The following is a 16,835-nucleotide window of genomic DNA, read 5'->3' on the forward strand; positions in this document are numbered from 1 at the left end:
ACAGGACCTTCCTGGAAGAGACTCCCCTGCACCACGCCCTCCATTTGTCTCCTGTCTATAGAGAAACTTTAGCTTCCTAGGCCCTCCCCGAGTTCCAAAGAGTAAATTTAATCATAGAAGTGAAAAAATGCAAAAAAAAAGAAAAGAAAGAAAAAACACCAAATAAAGCAAAATAACAAGTTTAGCCATTAAAGTTAAAGACCTCCAGTACCTCCTCAAGGGTCACAGATGATATTTTGAGCCATGTCCTTTGAGCTGTTTTGAAAATATAAAAACCTCCACCAGGTGGAAGAAGTTAACTGTATATGCTGCCCATAAGCACATAGATCCCAGACTGGTTGGAATCAGAAGGTTGATGATGTTGACTCTTGATTATCTCATCACCAACCAATCAGAAGAATGTCCATGAGCCGGTCACATACCTCACAACCCCCTTTCCTTACCTGTCTTTAAAAATCTTCCCCTGAAAGCCACTGGGGAGTTTGGGTCTTTTTAAAAATGCATATATATTTATTTCTAATTGAAGTATAATTGGTTTACAGTATTGCTTTGGTTTCTGCCAAACATCAACATGGTTTGAGTCCTCTGAGACATAAAGCAAATTCTCATTGGCTGTCTATTGTATATATGTTAATATATGTTTGCATGTTACTCTCTCCAGACATCCCACCCGCTCCTTCCTCCCACCCACACTGTGTCCACAAGTCTGTTCTCTATGTCTGTCTCCACTGCTGCCCTGCAAATAATTTCATCAGTACCATCTTTCCAGATTCCATATATATAATATTAATCACTCCTTAAGCACTACCTACCGGGACTCCTTGCTTGGGACCCTGCAATTAATGCTTTACTTTCCTTTGCCACAACTCAACATCAGTAGATTGGCTTTACTGCATGTGGGCAAATGGACCGACGTTTGGTTAGGTAATGCAATTGGACCTGACCAGTTTAAGCTCTGAAAACAAAGTGTAAGGTCTCTTAGGTATATGTGTCTCTTTTGAAATCTACTGTCAAATGTTAAAGCTATCTAAATTCCACCAATTTTTTGGAACCAATAGCCAAAACATAAAACGTAGAGTTATTTTGGGGTGGGCTACCTTCAAATTCTGCACTCTTTGATCTCACAAAATTTTATTAATCAGAAATCAAAGATGTCACATAACAGACCTCCATTTAATAATAATAAATTCATGGAACAAAAAGAGGTTGATGCTTTCTCATGCTCACTTGCAGCAGAGGGACAAACCCACCTAACCTGCCACGCAGTTAACACAAATAGCCAGATGCATTTATGCCTCCAGAGAGCAAGACTCCTTAAATCAACCAGGACTGGTCTCTGCCTAGTTATTTAGCTTTGCAGAATGATGGGCCAGGTTTAACAACCAGATCAAACCAAGCCAAATTGGTAATCAAGCTTGTGAACTGTCACCACCATGGAGATTTCCTTGGTATAAACAAATGGAAATAAGAAAAGAGAAGACTCAAATGTAACGAGAATGCTTATTCCAGAGGTTGTGGTGCTGCCTCTTGGCTAATGAATGAAATGACACCATAAGGTCACTTGATTATTTATCTTGTTCAATGAAAGTAAAATCTTTGACCTAAATCATCTTTTCTTTCCAATGTTAACAACTGCTACGCCAAGATCAGGTAAACCCTTTTCACCGCCTCTCTACTCCAAAGAAGAACTCAAGAACATCCACCCCCCAGCTTTATATTGGACCCCAGGCTGATATGTGTAGAAGTAACATTTTCTCAGCTCCACCACTGCCTAGGATGTGGTACTAAGCTGATATTGTCTGTTGCAAATCACAGTTCTTTTGTCTACAAAACCAGTTTGATAAAATGTACTCTAAAGTTTGGAGTACTAATTGAGAAAAATGTCTGAAATGGAAGCCACTCACGGCCTACCTATAGGTAAATGCTCCAGAAGTCACGGCTGCAAGGACTACGGCTGTGGCTGATATTGGGTTATTATTGTTGCATCTGGCAGAGACAGCTCATCTGTCAGACTCTGCAAGCTGTTCTTAATATTTTATCTGAGGTTCAATATCCAAGCACTTGCCTGTGTGTGCTCAGTCGTGTCCAACTCTTCGTGGTCCCATGGACTGTAGCCCGCCAGGCTCTTCAGTCCATGGAATTTTCCAGGAAAGAATCCTGCAGTAGGTTGTATTTCCTACTCCATAATATCTATGACATCCAGGTAGACTGGAAAGGAACATCACTTTCTACATTCACTATAATTCCAACATTATAACTGAAGCCAAGAAGTAAAGTTGATATTTATTTTAGCACAGCTAGGAAATGAAATTATTTCCTAGGAAAGCTATTTAATTTTTTAAACTTTCCTTATACATTATTACTTCTTTCTGAAGGACTCTTTTATTGAATACAAACTGTATTTCAGATTGCTATGATGGTAATACTCTACAACAAAAGGGATTTCTCTTTTTGTTTTATTGAAATTTAAGACAGAATACTCTTTGAGAAACACTTCAAGTGAGAATAATCAATGCTAATAGTCTATGAATAGAGGAGCTTAAGAATTTACTGTTTACAATTTCTGAGATCTGCATACAAAACATTCCCTATACGTGATTTTAATCCTAATCAATATTTGGATTGTATGTATGTATGTATACATACATGTAAGCTTCCTGGTAGCTCAGCTGGTAAAGAATCTGCCTGCAGAAGGGCTGAGAAGCGGAAGGGGCGGCCAGCTGCTCGCGGTGCGGAGCAGGGTCAGGATGGACGAGGACGTGCTAACCACCCTGAAGATCCTCATCATCGGCGAGAGCGGCGTGGGCAAGTCCAGCCTGCTCTTGAGGTTCACAGATGATACTTTTGATCCAGAGCTTGCAGCAACAATAGGTGTTGATTTTAAGGTGAAAACAATTTCAGTGGACGGAAATAAGGCAAAACTTGCAATATGGGATACTGCTGGTCAAGAAAGGTTCAGAACATTAACTCCCAGCTATTATAGAGGTGCACAGGGTGTTATTTTAGTTTATGATGTCACAAGAAGAGACACCTTTGTTAAACTGGATAATTGGTTAAATGAGTTGGAAACATACTGCACGAGAAATGACATAGTAAACATGCTAGTTGGAAATAAAATTGATAAGGAAAATCGTGAAGTTGATAGAAATGAAGGCCTGAAATTTGCACGAAAGCATTCCATGTTATTTATAGAGGCAAGTGCAAAAACCTGTGATGGTGTACAGTGTGCTTTTGAGGAACTTGTTGAAAAGATCATTCAGACCCCTGGACTGTGGGAAAGTGAGAACCAGAATAAAGGCGTCAAGCTGACACCCAGGGAAGAAGGCCAAGGAGGCGGAGCGTGTGGTGGTTACTGTTCTGTGTTATAAACTCTGGGAGACACCATCTCTTGCGAATTTGATCAGATAATGTCATCTTTCTGTATATAAACTCTCTAACTGCTATTTTAGGGACCTTGCAGTTTGCACATATTTGTTTTGTATCATGGCAGTAAATATTTGTGAGAAAGCCCACTCATTGACTTTTCCAGGTAAAACGTAAGCATGCAGTTTGCAATCTGCAGTTTTTTATGTAACATAAAATAGGTGTACCTTTATAAGTACATTTGATTTTATGATTTACATTCATCATGTGATTTTTTAAAAATCCACCTCTCTAGTATATGTCGATACAAAGTCTAGTTTTGGTCTCCTTTTTGCTTAAATACTTATCAATTACTGAATTAATTGGTATTGTAGAACCCCCAGGACCACTGGGAGATACACAGATGTCATCAAACCTGGCAGATTTCCCTTCAGGACTAACAAAGAGCATGATTCCACAGCTTTCCTAGGATGTTCGCTGACGGATTCTCTTTAGTACTAAGCCAAATCCTCTTTGCAGGATGTGATTGAGGCCAATTTATAATTAAATCCCGTTTGTTCTGATGATACTTCTGAAGTAGCATTAATATGTTAAAGCAGTTTGGTCTTCCTTGACTTCAAGAGTAGCTCATTGCTTAGCTGGAGTTTTAATTCTGTGATGTGTACATGGCTTCATGAGCCTCTGTGCAGCATTTTGGGTTGTGTGGTGTTTGACAGAATGGCAATAAGGTTCCCCCATTTTGGTTTCAGAAGGACAGGAGTAGTATGTTTATGTAACTCATGTAGCACTTACCACCTTTAAAACCAACACCTTTTCCCATAAATGTTGGTGGTGTTTGTTCCGGTACTTCAATTATAGCTTGTGTAATGTTAATGAATATCTATATCTTATGACTTCCATAAATGACTAGTTGATATTAAAAAACATATTTCTGTGTTTTGAGGGTTGGGGGAAAAAACACTAAACTATAATTTGAGAAAGGCATATTGCTTCCAGATTTCGATGTATATGGGAAAATACTGTTGCAGTGAAAATCTTGGTACAAACTTGTACAGACTAATAAATCTTTTACACAGTATTCAGTTTTGTAACCTCCTGCTATTGTACATTGTATATTTTTTTCACTCATGTATTATTTAATATACATTGATCTCTGCTATTTTAAGTTTCCAGATAAGTAATTTGCCCTTTCAGGCAGGCCACTTTAATACCACTCAGTAAGATTAATAAGAAATACTAATTTCTGGGCGGTTTGTTCTCTATATACAGTTGCAAACGATAAACATTTTTGTGGGTCACCTTTACAATGCCTGTGATAATAGACTGAAATGTATATCTTCACATAAAAGAAAATCTTAACATTCTACGTGGTTCACACTTGTTAGATTGTATTACATGGGATTAAAGGTTTTATGCGTTGGATATGTTTTTACAAAAGATGAAACATATACTACTTTAATGTTAGAGAAAGATAGCTAACACATGTACTTATGATTTGTTGTTACATTAAAACTGTAGATTTGTAAAAAAAAAAAAAAAAAAAAGAATCTGCCTGCAATTCAGGAGACCCTGGTTTGATTCCTGGGTCTGGAAGATCCCCTGGAGAAGGGATAGGCTACATACTCCAGTATTCATGGGCTTCCCTGGTGGCTCAATGGTAAAGAATCTGCCTGCAATGCAGGAGACCTGGGTTCAATGCCTGGTTTGGGAAGATCTGCAGGAGGAGGGCATGGCAACCCATTCCAATATTCTTGCCCAAAGAATTTTCATGGACAAAGGAGTCTGGTGGGTTATAGTCACAAAGAGTCAGACGTGACTGAGCGACTAAGCACAGCACACACATACCTGTACCCACGTGACTATCTTAGATCATTCTAATTTTAGGAAATTACATTATTTTGTCTTATATAGAGGACTTCCCCGGTGGCTCAAATGGTAAAGCGTCTGCCTACAATGCAGGAGACCTGGGTTCAATCCCTGGGTCAGGAAATATAGAACTATCAATAGTTCCTTTGCAAATAAATAAGTGATACATTTCTTTAAGATACAGAAATTTAAGTGAACTTAATTTGGAGTATAATGTATCTCTAGTAACACCCCACTCTGACATCTGGGGTTTATTACTGAAATGATCTCATATTTTTTTAGTACACTGACATTACTCTGTTTTAAATGTGGCATAATCTATCATCATATAATTTTGCTTCCATGTTTCCAGAACAGACGGAAATGTGCAGGCCAAGCACAGAATGTCAGGAACAAAGGCCTGCTCTTGCCCTGTTCTAACAAGTAACAAAATGAAGCTTGTAGAAATAAGATTCTTTACCAGCTGAGCTACTAAGGAAGCCACTGGAGCGGCGGCTGTGTGGTGCTGGAGCGACTTTGAGGAGATATCCCACGTCCAAAGACAAAGGAGGAGCTGCAGCAAGACAGTAGGAGGGGTGAAATCGCATTTAGAGCCAAACCCCATAACCACCGGAGAAGCTCAGAAGGCTCAGACAAACCTTGTGCGCACCAGACCCGGGAGAAAGGGGCAGTGACCCCACAAGAGACTGACCCAGACAGGCCCGTGAGTGTCCAGGACTCTCTGGCAGAGGCGTGGGGTGGGCGGTGGCCTGCTGTATGGTTGGGGGCACTGAGTGTAGCATTCATCGCCATTATCTTCATCACCTCCACCATAGTTTGGCCTCAGGTCAAACAGCAGAGAGGGGACACAGCCCCAACCTTCAACAGAAAATTGGATTAAAGATTTACTGAGCATGGCCCTGCCCATCAGAACAAGACCCAGTTTCCCCCTCAGTCAGTCTCTCCCATCAGAAAGCTTCCATAAGCCTCTTATCCTTCTCCATCAGAGGGCAGACAGACTTAAAACCACAATCACAGGAAACTAACCAATGATCACATGGACCACAGCCTTGTCTAACTCAATGAAACTATAAGCCATGCCATGTAGGGCCACCTAAGAAGGATGGGTCATAGTGGAGAGTTCTGACAAGATGTGGTCCACTGGAGAAGGGAATGGCAAACCACCTCAGTATTCTTGCCTTGAAAACCCCATGAATAGTATGAAAAGGCAAAAATATAGGACATTGAAAGATGATCTCCCCAGGTCAGTAGGTGTCCAATACGCTACTGGAGATCAGTGGAGAACTAACTCCAGAAAGAATAAAAAGATGGAGCCAAAGAAAAACAACACCCACTTGAGGATGTCACTGGTGAAGGAAGTAAAGTCTGATGCTGTAAGAGCAATATTGCATAGGAACCTGGAATGTTAGGTCCATGAATCAAGGCAAATTGGCAGTGGTCAAACAGGAGATGGCAAGAGTGAACATCGACATTTTAGGAATCAGTGAACTAAAATGGACTAGAATGGGTGAATTTAACTCAGATGACCATTATATCTACTACTGTGGGAAAGAATCCCTTAGAAGAAATGGATAGCCATCATAGTCAACGAGAGAGTCCAAAAGGCAGTACTTGGATGCAATCTCAAAAATGACAGAACAATCTCTGTTCGTTTCCAATATCATTTTCAATATCACGGTAATCTAAGCCTATGCCCCTACCAATAATGCTGAAGAAGCTGAAGTTGAACAGTTCTATGAACACCTACAAGACCTTCTAGAACTAACACCCCCAAAATATGTCCTTTTCATTATAGGAGACTGGAATGCAAAAGTAGGAAGTCAAGAGATACCTGGAGTAAGGGGCAAATTTGGCCTTGGAGTACAGAATGAAGCAGGGCAAAGGCTAACAGAGTTTTGCCAAGAGAACGCACTGGTCATAGGAAACACCCGCTTCCAACTACACAAGAGAAGACTCTACACATGGACATCACCAGATGGTCAACACTGAAATCAGACTGATTATATTCTTTGCAGCCAAAGATGGAGAAGCTCCATACAGTCAGCAAAAACAAGACTGGGAGCTGACTGTGACTCAGATCATGAATTCATTATTGCCAAATTCAGACTTAACTTGAATAAAGTGGGGAAAACCACTAGACCATTCAGATGTGACCTAAATCAAATCCTTTATGACTATACAGTGGACGTGACAAATAGATTCAAGTGATCAGATCTGATAAACAGAGTGCCTGAAGGACTATAGATGGAGGTTCATGATATTGTACAGGAGGCAGTGATTAAGACCATCCTCAAATAAAAGAAATGCAGAAAGGAAAAATGGTTGTCTCATGAGGCCTTACAAACAGCTATGAAAAGAAGAGAAGCTAAAGGCAAAGGAGAAAAGGAAAGATATACCCATTTGAATGCAGAGTTCCAAAGAAAAGCAAGGAGAGATAAGAAAGCTTTCCTCTGCAATTAGTGCAAAGAAATAGAGGAAGACAATAGAGAGGGAAAGACTAGAGATCTCTTCAAGAAAATTAGAGATACCAAGGGAACATTTCAGGCAAAGATGGGCACAATTAAGGACAGAAATGGTATGGACCTAAACAGAAGCAGAAGATATTAAGAAGACGTGGCAAGAATACACAGAAGAACTGTACAGAAAAGATCTTCATGACCCAGATAATCATGATGGTATGTTCACTGACTTAGAGCGAGACACCCTGGAATGAGAAGACAAGTGGGACTTAGGAAACATCACTATGAACAAAGCTAGTGGATGTGACGGAATTCCAGTTGAGCTATTTCAAATCCTGAAAGATGATGCTGTGAAAGTGCTGCACTCAATATGCCAGCAAATTTGGAAAACTCAGCAGTGGCCACAGGACTGGAAAAAGTCAGTCTTCATTCCAATCCCAAAGAAAGGCAATTGCAAAGAACGCTTAAACTACCTCACAATTGCACTCATGTCACACACTAGTAAAGTAATGCTCAAAATTCGCCAATCTAGACTTCAACAGTACGTGAACCATGGACTTCCAGATGTTCAAACTGGATTTAGAAAAGGCAGAGGAACCAGAGATCAAATTGGCAACATCTGCTGGATTATCAAAAAAGCAAGAGAGTTACAGAAAAGACATCTACTTCTGCTTTATTGACTATGCCAAAGATCTTGACTGTGTGAACCACAACAAACTCTGGAGAATTCTCCAAGAGATGGAAATACCAGACCACCTGACCTGCATGCAAGTCAAGAAGCAACAGTTAGAACTGGACATGGAATAACAGACTGATTCCAAATCATGAAAGGAAAAAATCAGAGTTGTACATTGTCACCCTGCTTATTTAACTTATATGCAGAGTACATAATGAGAAATGCTGGACTGGATGAAGCATAAGCTGGAATCAAGATTGCCAGAAGAAATATCAATAGCCTCAGGTATGCAGATGACACCACCTTTATGGCAGAAAGTGAAGAACTAAAGAGCCTCTTGATGAAAGTGAAAGAGGAGAGTGGAAAAGTTGGCTTAAAACTCAACATTCAGAAAACTAAGATCATGGCATCCAGTCCCATCACTTCATGGCAAATAGATGGGGAAACAGTGGAAACAGGGGCTGACTATTTTTCTGGGTTCCAAAATCACTGCAGATGGTGATTGCAGCCATGAAATTAAAAGATGCTTGCTCTTTGGAAGAAAAGTTATGACCAACATAGACAGTGTATTAAAAAGCAGAGATATTACTTTGCCAACAAAGGTCCATCTAGTCAAGGCTATGGTTTTTCCAGTAGTCATGTATGGATGTGAGAGTTGGACTATAAAGAAAGCTGAGCACAGAAGAATTGATGCTTTTGAACTGTGGTATTGGAGAAGACTCTTGAGAGCCCCTTGGACTGCAAGGAGATCCAACCAATCCATACTAAAGGAAATCAGTCCTGAATATTCATTGGAAGGACTGATGCTGAAGCTGAAACTCTGATACTTTGACCACCTGATGCAAAGAACTGACTCATTGGAAAAGATCCTGATTCTGGGAAAGATTGAAGGTGGGAGGAGAAGGCGATGACAGAGGATGAGATGGTTGGATGGCATCCCCGACTCGATGGACATGAGTCTGAGTAAACTCCAGGAGTTAGTGATGGACAGGGAGGCCTGGCGGGCTGCAGTCCATGGGGTCACAAAGGGTCGGACACGACTGAGTGGCTGAACTGAGCTGAACTGAGGGAACAGGATGAAAACCCTCAAAGAGAATCAGCCACTGGTGCTTCCTCAGAAGTCCTACTGTAGGTTCAGAGATTCGATAGTGGGTGAGTCAATGGTACACGGAATGAACGTGTGGCAACAGGCTGCAACAAAATCTTTTCTCCATCTTGTTACCTGTGTGACCTTGTGGGAGTCAGTATTTCCGTGTGCAAAGTAGGAATAAGACTATCTATCCTGGAATTTTTATGAGTCAGTGTAAGGAATTTTAAAGGCTTATCATCTAACCATTTTCTTAATAGCATTATCCTGTTAGTTATCATAGAATTTTTTAAAAAGCCAGCACAATGTTTTCCATTATTGATCACCAGAACCTCTTTAGTTTGATATAGACTCAATTTTTAATAACTTAAGGGCATTCCAACTGAATATTTTAATGAGGTGATGGAATTCCAGCTGAGCTATTTCAAATCCTAAAAGATGATGCTATTAAAGTGCTGCACTCGCACTGTTTATAATAGCCAGGACATGGAAGTAACCTAGACGCCCATCAGCAGACGAATGGATAAGGAAGCTGTGGTACATATACACCATGGAATATTACTCAGCCGTTAAAAAGAATTCATTTGAATCAGTTCTAATGAGATGGATGAAACTGGAGCCCATTATACAGAATGAAGTAAGCCAGAAAGATAAAGATCATTACAGCATACTAACACATATATATGGAATTTAGAAAGATGGTAATGATAACCCTATATGCAAAACAGAAAAAGAGACACAGATGTACAGAACAGACTTTTGGACTCTGTGGGAGAAGGCGAGGGTGGGCTGTTTCGAGAGAACAGCATGTATATTATCTATGGTGAAACAGACCACCGGCCCAGGTGGGATGCATGAGACAGGTGCTTGGGCCTGGTGCACTGGGAGGACCCAGGGGAATCGGGTGGGGGGGGGGGAGGTGGGAGGGGGGATCGGGATGGGGAATACATGTAACTCCATGGCTGATTCATGTCAATGTATGACAAAACCCACTGCAATGTTGTGAAGTAATTAGCCTCCAACTAATAAAAATAATTGGAAAAAAAATAAATAAAGTGCTGCACTCAATATGCCAGCAAATTTGGAAAATTCAGCAGTGGCCACAGGACTGGAAAATGTGTTTTCATTCCAATCCCAAAGAAAGGCAAAGACAAAGAATGTTTAAATTATCTCACAATTGTACTCTTTTTATACTCTACCAAAGTAATGCTCAACATTCTCCAAGCTAGGCTTCAACAGTATGTGAACCAATAACTTCCAGATGTTCAAGTTGGATTTAGAAAAGACAGAAGAACCAGAGATCAAATTGCCAACATCTGCTGGATCATAGAAAAAGCAAGATAATTCCAGAAGAACATCTACTTCAGCTTTGTTGCCTACCCTAACACCTTTGACTATGTGGATCACAACAAATTTTGAAAAATTCTTAAAGAAATGGGAATACCAGACACTTGCCTCCTGAGAAACCTGTATGCAGGTTAACAAGCAACAGTTAGAACCAGACATGGAACAAAGGACTGTTTCCAAACTGGGAAAGGAGTACATCTAGACTGTATATTGTCACTCTGCTTATTTAACTTATATGAAGAGTACATCATGTGAAATGCCAAGCTAGATGAAGTACAAGCTGGAATCAAGATTGTGGGAAGAAATATCAATAACCTCAGAGATGCAGATGACACCACCCTTATGTCAGAAAGCAAAGAGGAGCCAAAGAGCCTCTTGATGAATGTGAAAGAGAAAAGTTAAAAAGCTTGCTGAAAACTCCAACATTCAAAAAACAAAGATGGGGTGGGGGGGGGGCGGGGAGGGGGGATCAGGATGGGGAATACATGTAACTCCATGGCTGATTCATGTCAGTGTATGACAAAACCCACTGCAATGTTGCGAAGTAATTAGCCTCCAGCTAATAAAAATAATTAAAAAAACAAAAAACAAAGATCATGGCATCCAGACCCATCACTTCAAGGCAAATAAATGGGGAAACAGTGGAAACAATGAGAGACTTTATTTTCTTGGGCTCCAAAATCACTGCAGATGGTGATTGCAACGATAAAATTAAAAGACTCTTGCTCCTTGGAAGAAAAGCTATAACAAAACTAGATAGCATATTAAAAAGCAGAGACATCACTTTCCCACAAAGGTCCGTCTAGTTAAGGCTATTGTTTTCTCAGTAGTCATGCATAAATGTGAGAGTTGGACCATAAAGAAGGCTGAGTGTTGAAGAACTGATGCTTTTGAATTGTGGTGTTGGATAAGACTCTTGAGAGTCTTTTGGACTGCAAGGAGATCAAACCAGTTAATCCTAAAGGAAATCATTCCTGACTATTCATTGGAAAGACTGATTCTGAAGCTCCAATACTCTGGCAACCTGATGCCAAGAGCCAACTCATTAGAAAAGAGCCTGATGCTGGGAAAGACTGAAGGCAAGAGGAGAAGGGGACGACAGAGGATGAGATGGTTGGATGGCATCACCGACTCAATGGACACGAGTTTGAGCAAGCTCCAGGAGTTGGTAAAGGACAGGGAAGCCTGGCGTGCTACAGTCCATGGGGTTGCAAAGAGTTGGACACAACTGAACAACTGAACAGCAACAATTAAGAACAAACATTGTTTCATAAAGTTTTCGGTTTCCACAAGCATGTTCTTTCACTGTGCATGAAAGTGACTGAAATCTGTGTCTTGGGGTCCATTCACATGCTATAATAGTGTTTCCAAAATAATTTATTTAGAAATTGATGACATTTCTGAAAAGCTTCTAAGTCCCCATTGAGTTTACTTAGCAATCACATCAGTGGCATCTAAGGAATCATGAAAAAGAATAGGTAAGAAGCTCTTGCAGGGCCAAGGTCTCTGGTGTATCGTGAGTCATCACAATTCTGTGTTGAGTGACCTTCAAGATGCCTATAACGCATTCATCATTTTAAGTTTGAAGTATTTGTGTCTTAAGAAAGATTTTTATCAATTCTTCATTTCAAGATGTGAGAGGCACTATTTCTAGAAATAGGTCTCAATGCACTAGAAATAAATGAAGACTGTCTCTAATCTGTGCCACTAGGAATTCAGGCATCCATAATTCAAGCACACTGTTAATTGGATTTTGCCACCCCTGAGGTAAGGGGTAGGATATTGCTGGGATGAAGAAGGTGCACAGGAAGACCCAAGTTCTAATTCTGACCTTTTTAATTGCTGGATTATGAAGGTCTTAGACAAAACATTTTACATTCCCAACTGTCAGCTTCTTCATGAGTAATGTGGGAATAGCAGTAAGTATTATTGTTCAAAATAATAATACTTAGTCCATGTTATTTCCAGACGCTCACAGACCACAAAAATGTATACTCAGATGATTTCCTATAATTGGACCATGAAAAAGTTGTACTCAGTAGCTTTAAAACAAATGTTCTTGTTAATTATTTTTAGTATCTTCATGAACTGCAAAATAGTACACTATTTATACATGAATAAAATTGAGGAAAGTATCCTCCTTTCACTTTAGTTTTATCAAGTGAGCTGAAAATTCAGCAACATGGTTCATGATGTCAAATATGTGACCTGGACAGATTACTCACTCCTTGAGACTTCAGTTCATCCAAAGAAGGGGACTTTGTACCAGAGGAACTCTAAAGTGTTCCCTTGTGTAGGTACATTTATCTCAACACATTCCAGAAAATAAGACAATAATCTCTGCTTCTGCTTGATTAAGCAAACATCTACCTAAAGTACACTTAAGACATTTTCTTTCCAGACATTTATATAATATATTCTGCCATGAAAATGTCAGGTTGGGTAAATGTGTTGGGAAAAGTATGTGTGTGTGCATGTTCAGTTGCTTCAGCATGTCCGACTCTTTGTGACCCCATGAGGGGTAGCCCTCACTCTCCTCTGTCCATGAGATTCTCCACACAGGAATATTAGAGTGGGCTGCCATGTCCTCTCCAGGGGATCTTCCTGACCCAGGGACCAAACCTGCACCTCTTGCATCTCCTGCATGGCAGGTGGATTCTTTTATCCACTGAGTCACCTGCCAAGTCTAGGAAAAGTATGCACTTAATCCATATTTTCAGTTTTTGTTTACAGCCTCTTGGTGGAAGCAAGTCACCAAGCGAAAAAACAAAACAAAAACAAAGCAAAAAGAGACAGCCATCTCCATGGGTCCCACCACCTTCTCCTGCAGCAAGAGGGAACCTAGCTGCCCCATAGCGGAGCACAGCTACACCACACAGGAATCCACAGCATCTGGGCCTGGAATAACCCAAAAACCAGGGCCAATGCAGCTATGTGAAATGAAGTCCTAAATCCTACTTTTAATTGACATGCTTTTGTTAACCACTGTATTGTTTAAACTGCAATGAAAGCATTAAAGACGTATCATTGAAATCAAATATTTTTCAAACACACTGCTAAAGTTACAGGTTTTTACTGTTTTTTTCCCTCATGCTTGAAATATTAATCTAGGATGAAAGATGGACTTCCCAGGGGGCGCTAAAGAACCCACCTTCCAATGCAGGAGGCACAAGAAATGAGGGTTCAATCCCTGGGTCAGGAAGATCCCCCGGAGAAGGAAACGGCAACCCACTTCAGTATTCTTGCCTGGGAAATCACATGGACAGAGGAGCCTAATGGGCTTCAGTCCATGGGACTGTAAGAATCGGACATGATTTAGCAACTAAACCACCTGGATGAAAGACAACTCACCCTTCCTGCAGAGCAAAAGCAGGGCCAAGTTTCTCAATATTCTTTCTTTCCCGATCTTTCTAAATGATCAGGAAGAAAACATTTTAGAAGACATTTGGAAACATGTTTGGGAGGGGGGCAAAGAGGTTGAAAAGAGAATTTTAAAAAGCCAGGAAAAATTATTTCCAATGACATTAAGACCATATTTTTAGAATCAATGTGTTGTTATTGAAAACAGTGCCAGAACACTGCAAATAAAACTACATGTAATTTGATACATGGGCACAAATTTAGTTTTGATAAATAAAGTAGCTTCCAATATTTCAAGAGTAACCTACAAGAATAAAACGTAGTTAGTGTTATAAGGAATGCCTCAAATGAGTATTGGATGGTGTGCATACTCTGTTGGGAGCTTCAGGGAATTAAATAAAGTAACAAAATTAAAGGAACTGAAGTATTTAACTCTGAGTGTAGATCATTTTGAGACTATTGGGATAATAGCACTAACCCAGTGGCCTGCTGTATACATTGAAAATAGGAATATGTAAATTGGGTGATTTGTATAGAATTAGGAAGATTTCCATTAAGAAGTTCTGCTAACTTAAAGTGATGCCAACATGAGTCTAGTTCAACATTAAAATACTTCAAATGGTAGGGAATGGACCCAACTGCATACCACCCCCAAATTTATAGGTTGAAATCCTAACCCCCAGTATCACAGACTGGGACTGTATTTGAAGAAAGGGTCATTAAAGATGTGACTAGCAGTAAAGTGAGGCCATTAGCACCAGCCCTAATTCGATCTGACTGGCGTCCTTACTAGAAGAGGAAGTCTGAACACAGAAAGGCATCAGGGAAGCCTGCACGCAGTGGAGAGGGCAACGGTTGTGAGCACACACAAGAAGGAGCCATTTGTTAGCCAGGCAGAGAGGTCCCAGAGAAAAACCACCCTGTCAACACCTTAGTCTGGGGCTTCTAGACACCAGAAGAGTGAAAACTGATTTTTGTTGTTTAAACCATCTGAATGTGGTATTTTGTGACCGTAGGTGGAGCAAAACAATACTCTTAGCTTCTGGACTGGGCTCTGGTGTTCTTGCTGAGTGCCTTGGATCAGTGAGTCCCTTATGGACTTCTTATTTCTACAGAAGTATGAAAAACATGTAAGAAACTTGAGACTGTTCAGTTCTATGTCATATACTTTACAGATGAGATTGAAGCACAGAGATATTAATATCATTTATGAATTCTTCTCCCACTGGAATATCTTGAAGAAATATTTTTCTTCTCTACCATTTCTGTAAATCAGTACTTTCTAAAACAAATCTCTTAAACTTCCTAAAAGCTTATTTTTTATCAAATTTCACTTTAGTTGCAAGAAATACTGAAAATCTTTAACAAGTAAAGCTAGAAATTTTAGCATTTCAAAACCATCACATTTCTACAAACCTTTAACATATATATGGCACTCTTTAGCTGTCTTTCAAAATCAGTCCATGAAAGTTACGATACTTACTGTCACAAGAATGTACATACACTTAGGATTCTCTCTCTCCTCTTTTCTCCCTCCCTTCTTTTCCCTCTTTCTCTCCCTTTCTCTCTCCCTCTCTATTCCTTTATTACTGGATGGCTTAAAAATGGAACAATGTTATCTGAGTTAATGAGCCAGATAGGTAGATAATGTAATCCTGTCTATGAATTATTTTCAAAATGATAAGTATTTTATGTTCTATTACTCTAATTATGCTTCTTCAAAATTCATGACTTTACATCTATCCTTTGTTTATGAAATTTTAGAAATGGACCTGAAGCAATAAATCGCTATATAGTGTCCAAAAACAGAAAAAAAGAAAGAAAAGAAAAAGAGTCCCAAGGTGGCGCTAGTGATCAAAGAATCCACTTGCCAGTTAAGGTGACTTAAGAGACAGGAGTTTGACCCCTGAGTCCAGAAGATCCCATGGAGTAAGAAATGGCCACCCACTCCAGTATTCTTGCCTGGAGAATCCCATGGACAGAGGAGCCCGGTGGGCTACAGCCCATGGGATTACAAAGAGTTGGACACGGCTGAGCAACTAAACATACAACATACAGACAATCCTGCAGCAGTGGAATAAAAAATCCTCCATTCAAAATTTTCTTCTCAAATCAGAATATTTAGATTTATCCTACATTGTGTTTATGAGGGACATACTACTGCCGCAGGATTTTGCTATTATTTCTGCAGAAAAATAATAACACATTCAAAGTGCTTGTCACAATTCTGTTTTCAAAGGAAGTGTTAACTTAAGTAGGATTTAGCCAAATATGTTTAAAAATATGTCAAGATCAAACAGCTGTTTTTAAACTAATTGTGCATTTAAAAGCTGTTTTGGTAGTTCTAATGATAAAATAAAGGTGCTTTTTTCTCAGCATTTTAAATCTGAGTCAGCGATACAGTTAAACCAGAATGATTAGAGTCATATTGATTCATACTATAAATGCAAAATTAACTCTTACACAAGAGGAGTTAATTTTAAAACAAGATAAAGAAATATATATTTGAAAACTAAGTTAAAGCAAATGCAAAATAAGTCATTTTCGACATATAACTGTGATTTTATAAGAAAAGTAAAAGTCTGTGAGTGTGTCAGAGCAGAGGTAAGACAGTTTGCCACGGGTTTCCCACATTTCTGCACATCCTACTAAGAGAAGCATCAACTGCCCTTTATTC

General features: G+C 39.7%; 2 protein-coding genes across 2 annotated transcripts in view; one reads left to right on the top strand and one right to left on the bottom strand.

Moving 5' to 3' along the window:
* LOC133058998 (contactin-associated protein-like 3) overlaps positions 1–16,835 on the bottom strand; it is a 191,032-nt gene that overhangs the window by 119,170 nt on the left and 55,027 nt on the right. The window lies entirely within an intron of this gene.
* On the top strand, positions 2,697–4,481 carry LOC133059339 (ras-related protein Rab-18). Its single transcript, XM_061146312.1, has one exon. It carries the CDS (start codon positions 2,748–2,750, stop codon positions 3,366–3,368), a length of 621 nt encoding a protein of 206 aa, XP_061002295.1. The 5' UTR covers positions 2,697–2,747; the 3' UTR covers positions 3,369–4,481.

The sequence above is a fragment of the Dama dama genome, chromosome 7 (genome assembly GCF_033118175.1).
Source record: "Dama dama isolate Ldn47 chromosome 7, ASM3311817v1, whole genome shotgun sequence".
Classification (NCBI taxonomy): domain Eukaryota; kingdom Metazoa; phylum Chordata; class Mammalia; order Artiodactyla; family Cervidae; genus Dama; species Dama dama.

Excerpts from the sequence above, each read along its gene's own strand:
- LOC133059339 (XM_061146312.1), top strand. The coding sequence starts at position 2,748 with ATGGACGAGGACGTGCTAACCACCCTGAAGATCCTCATCATCGGCGAG.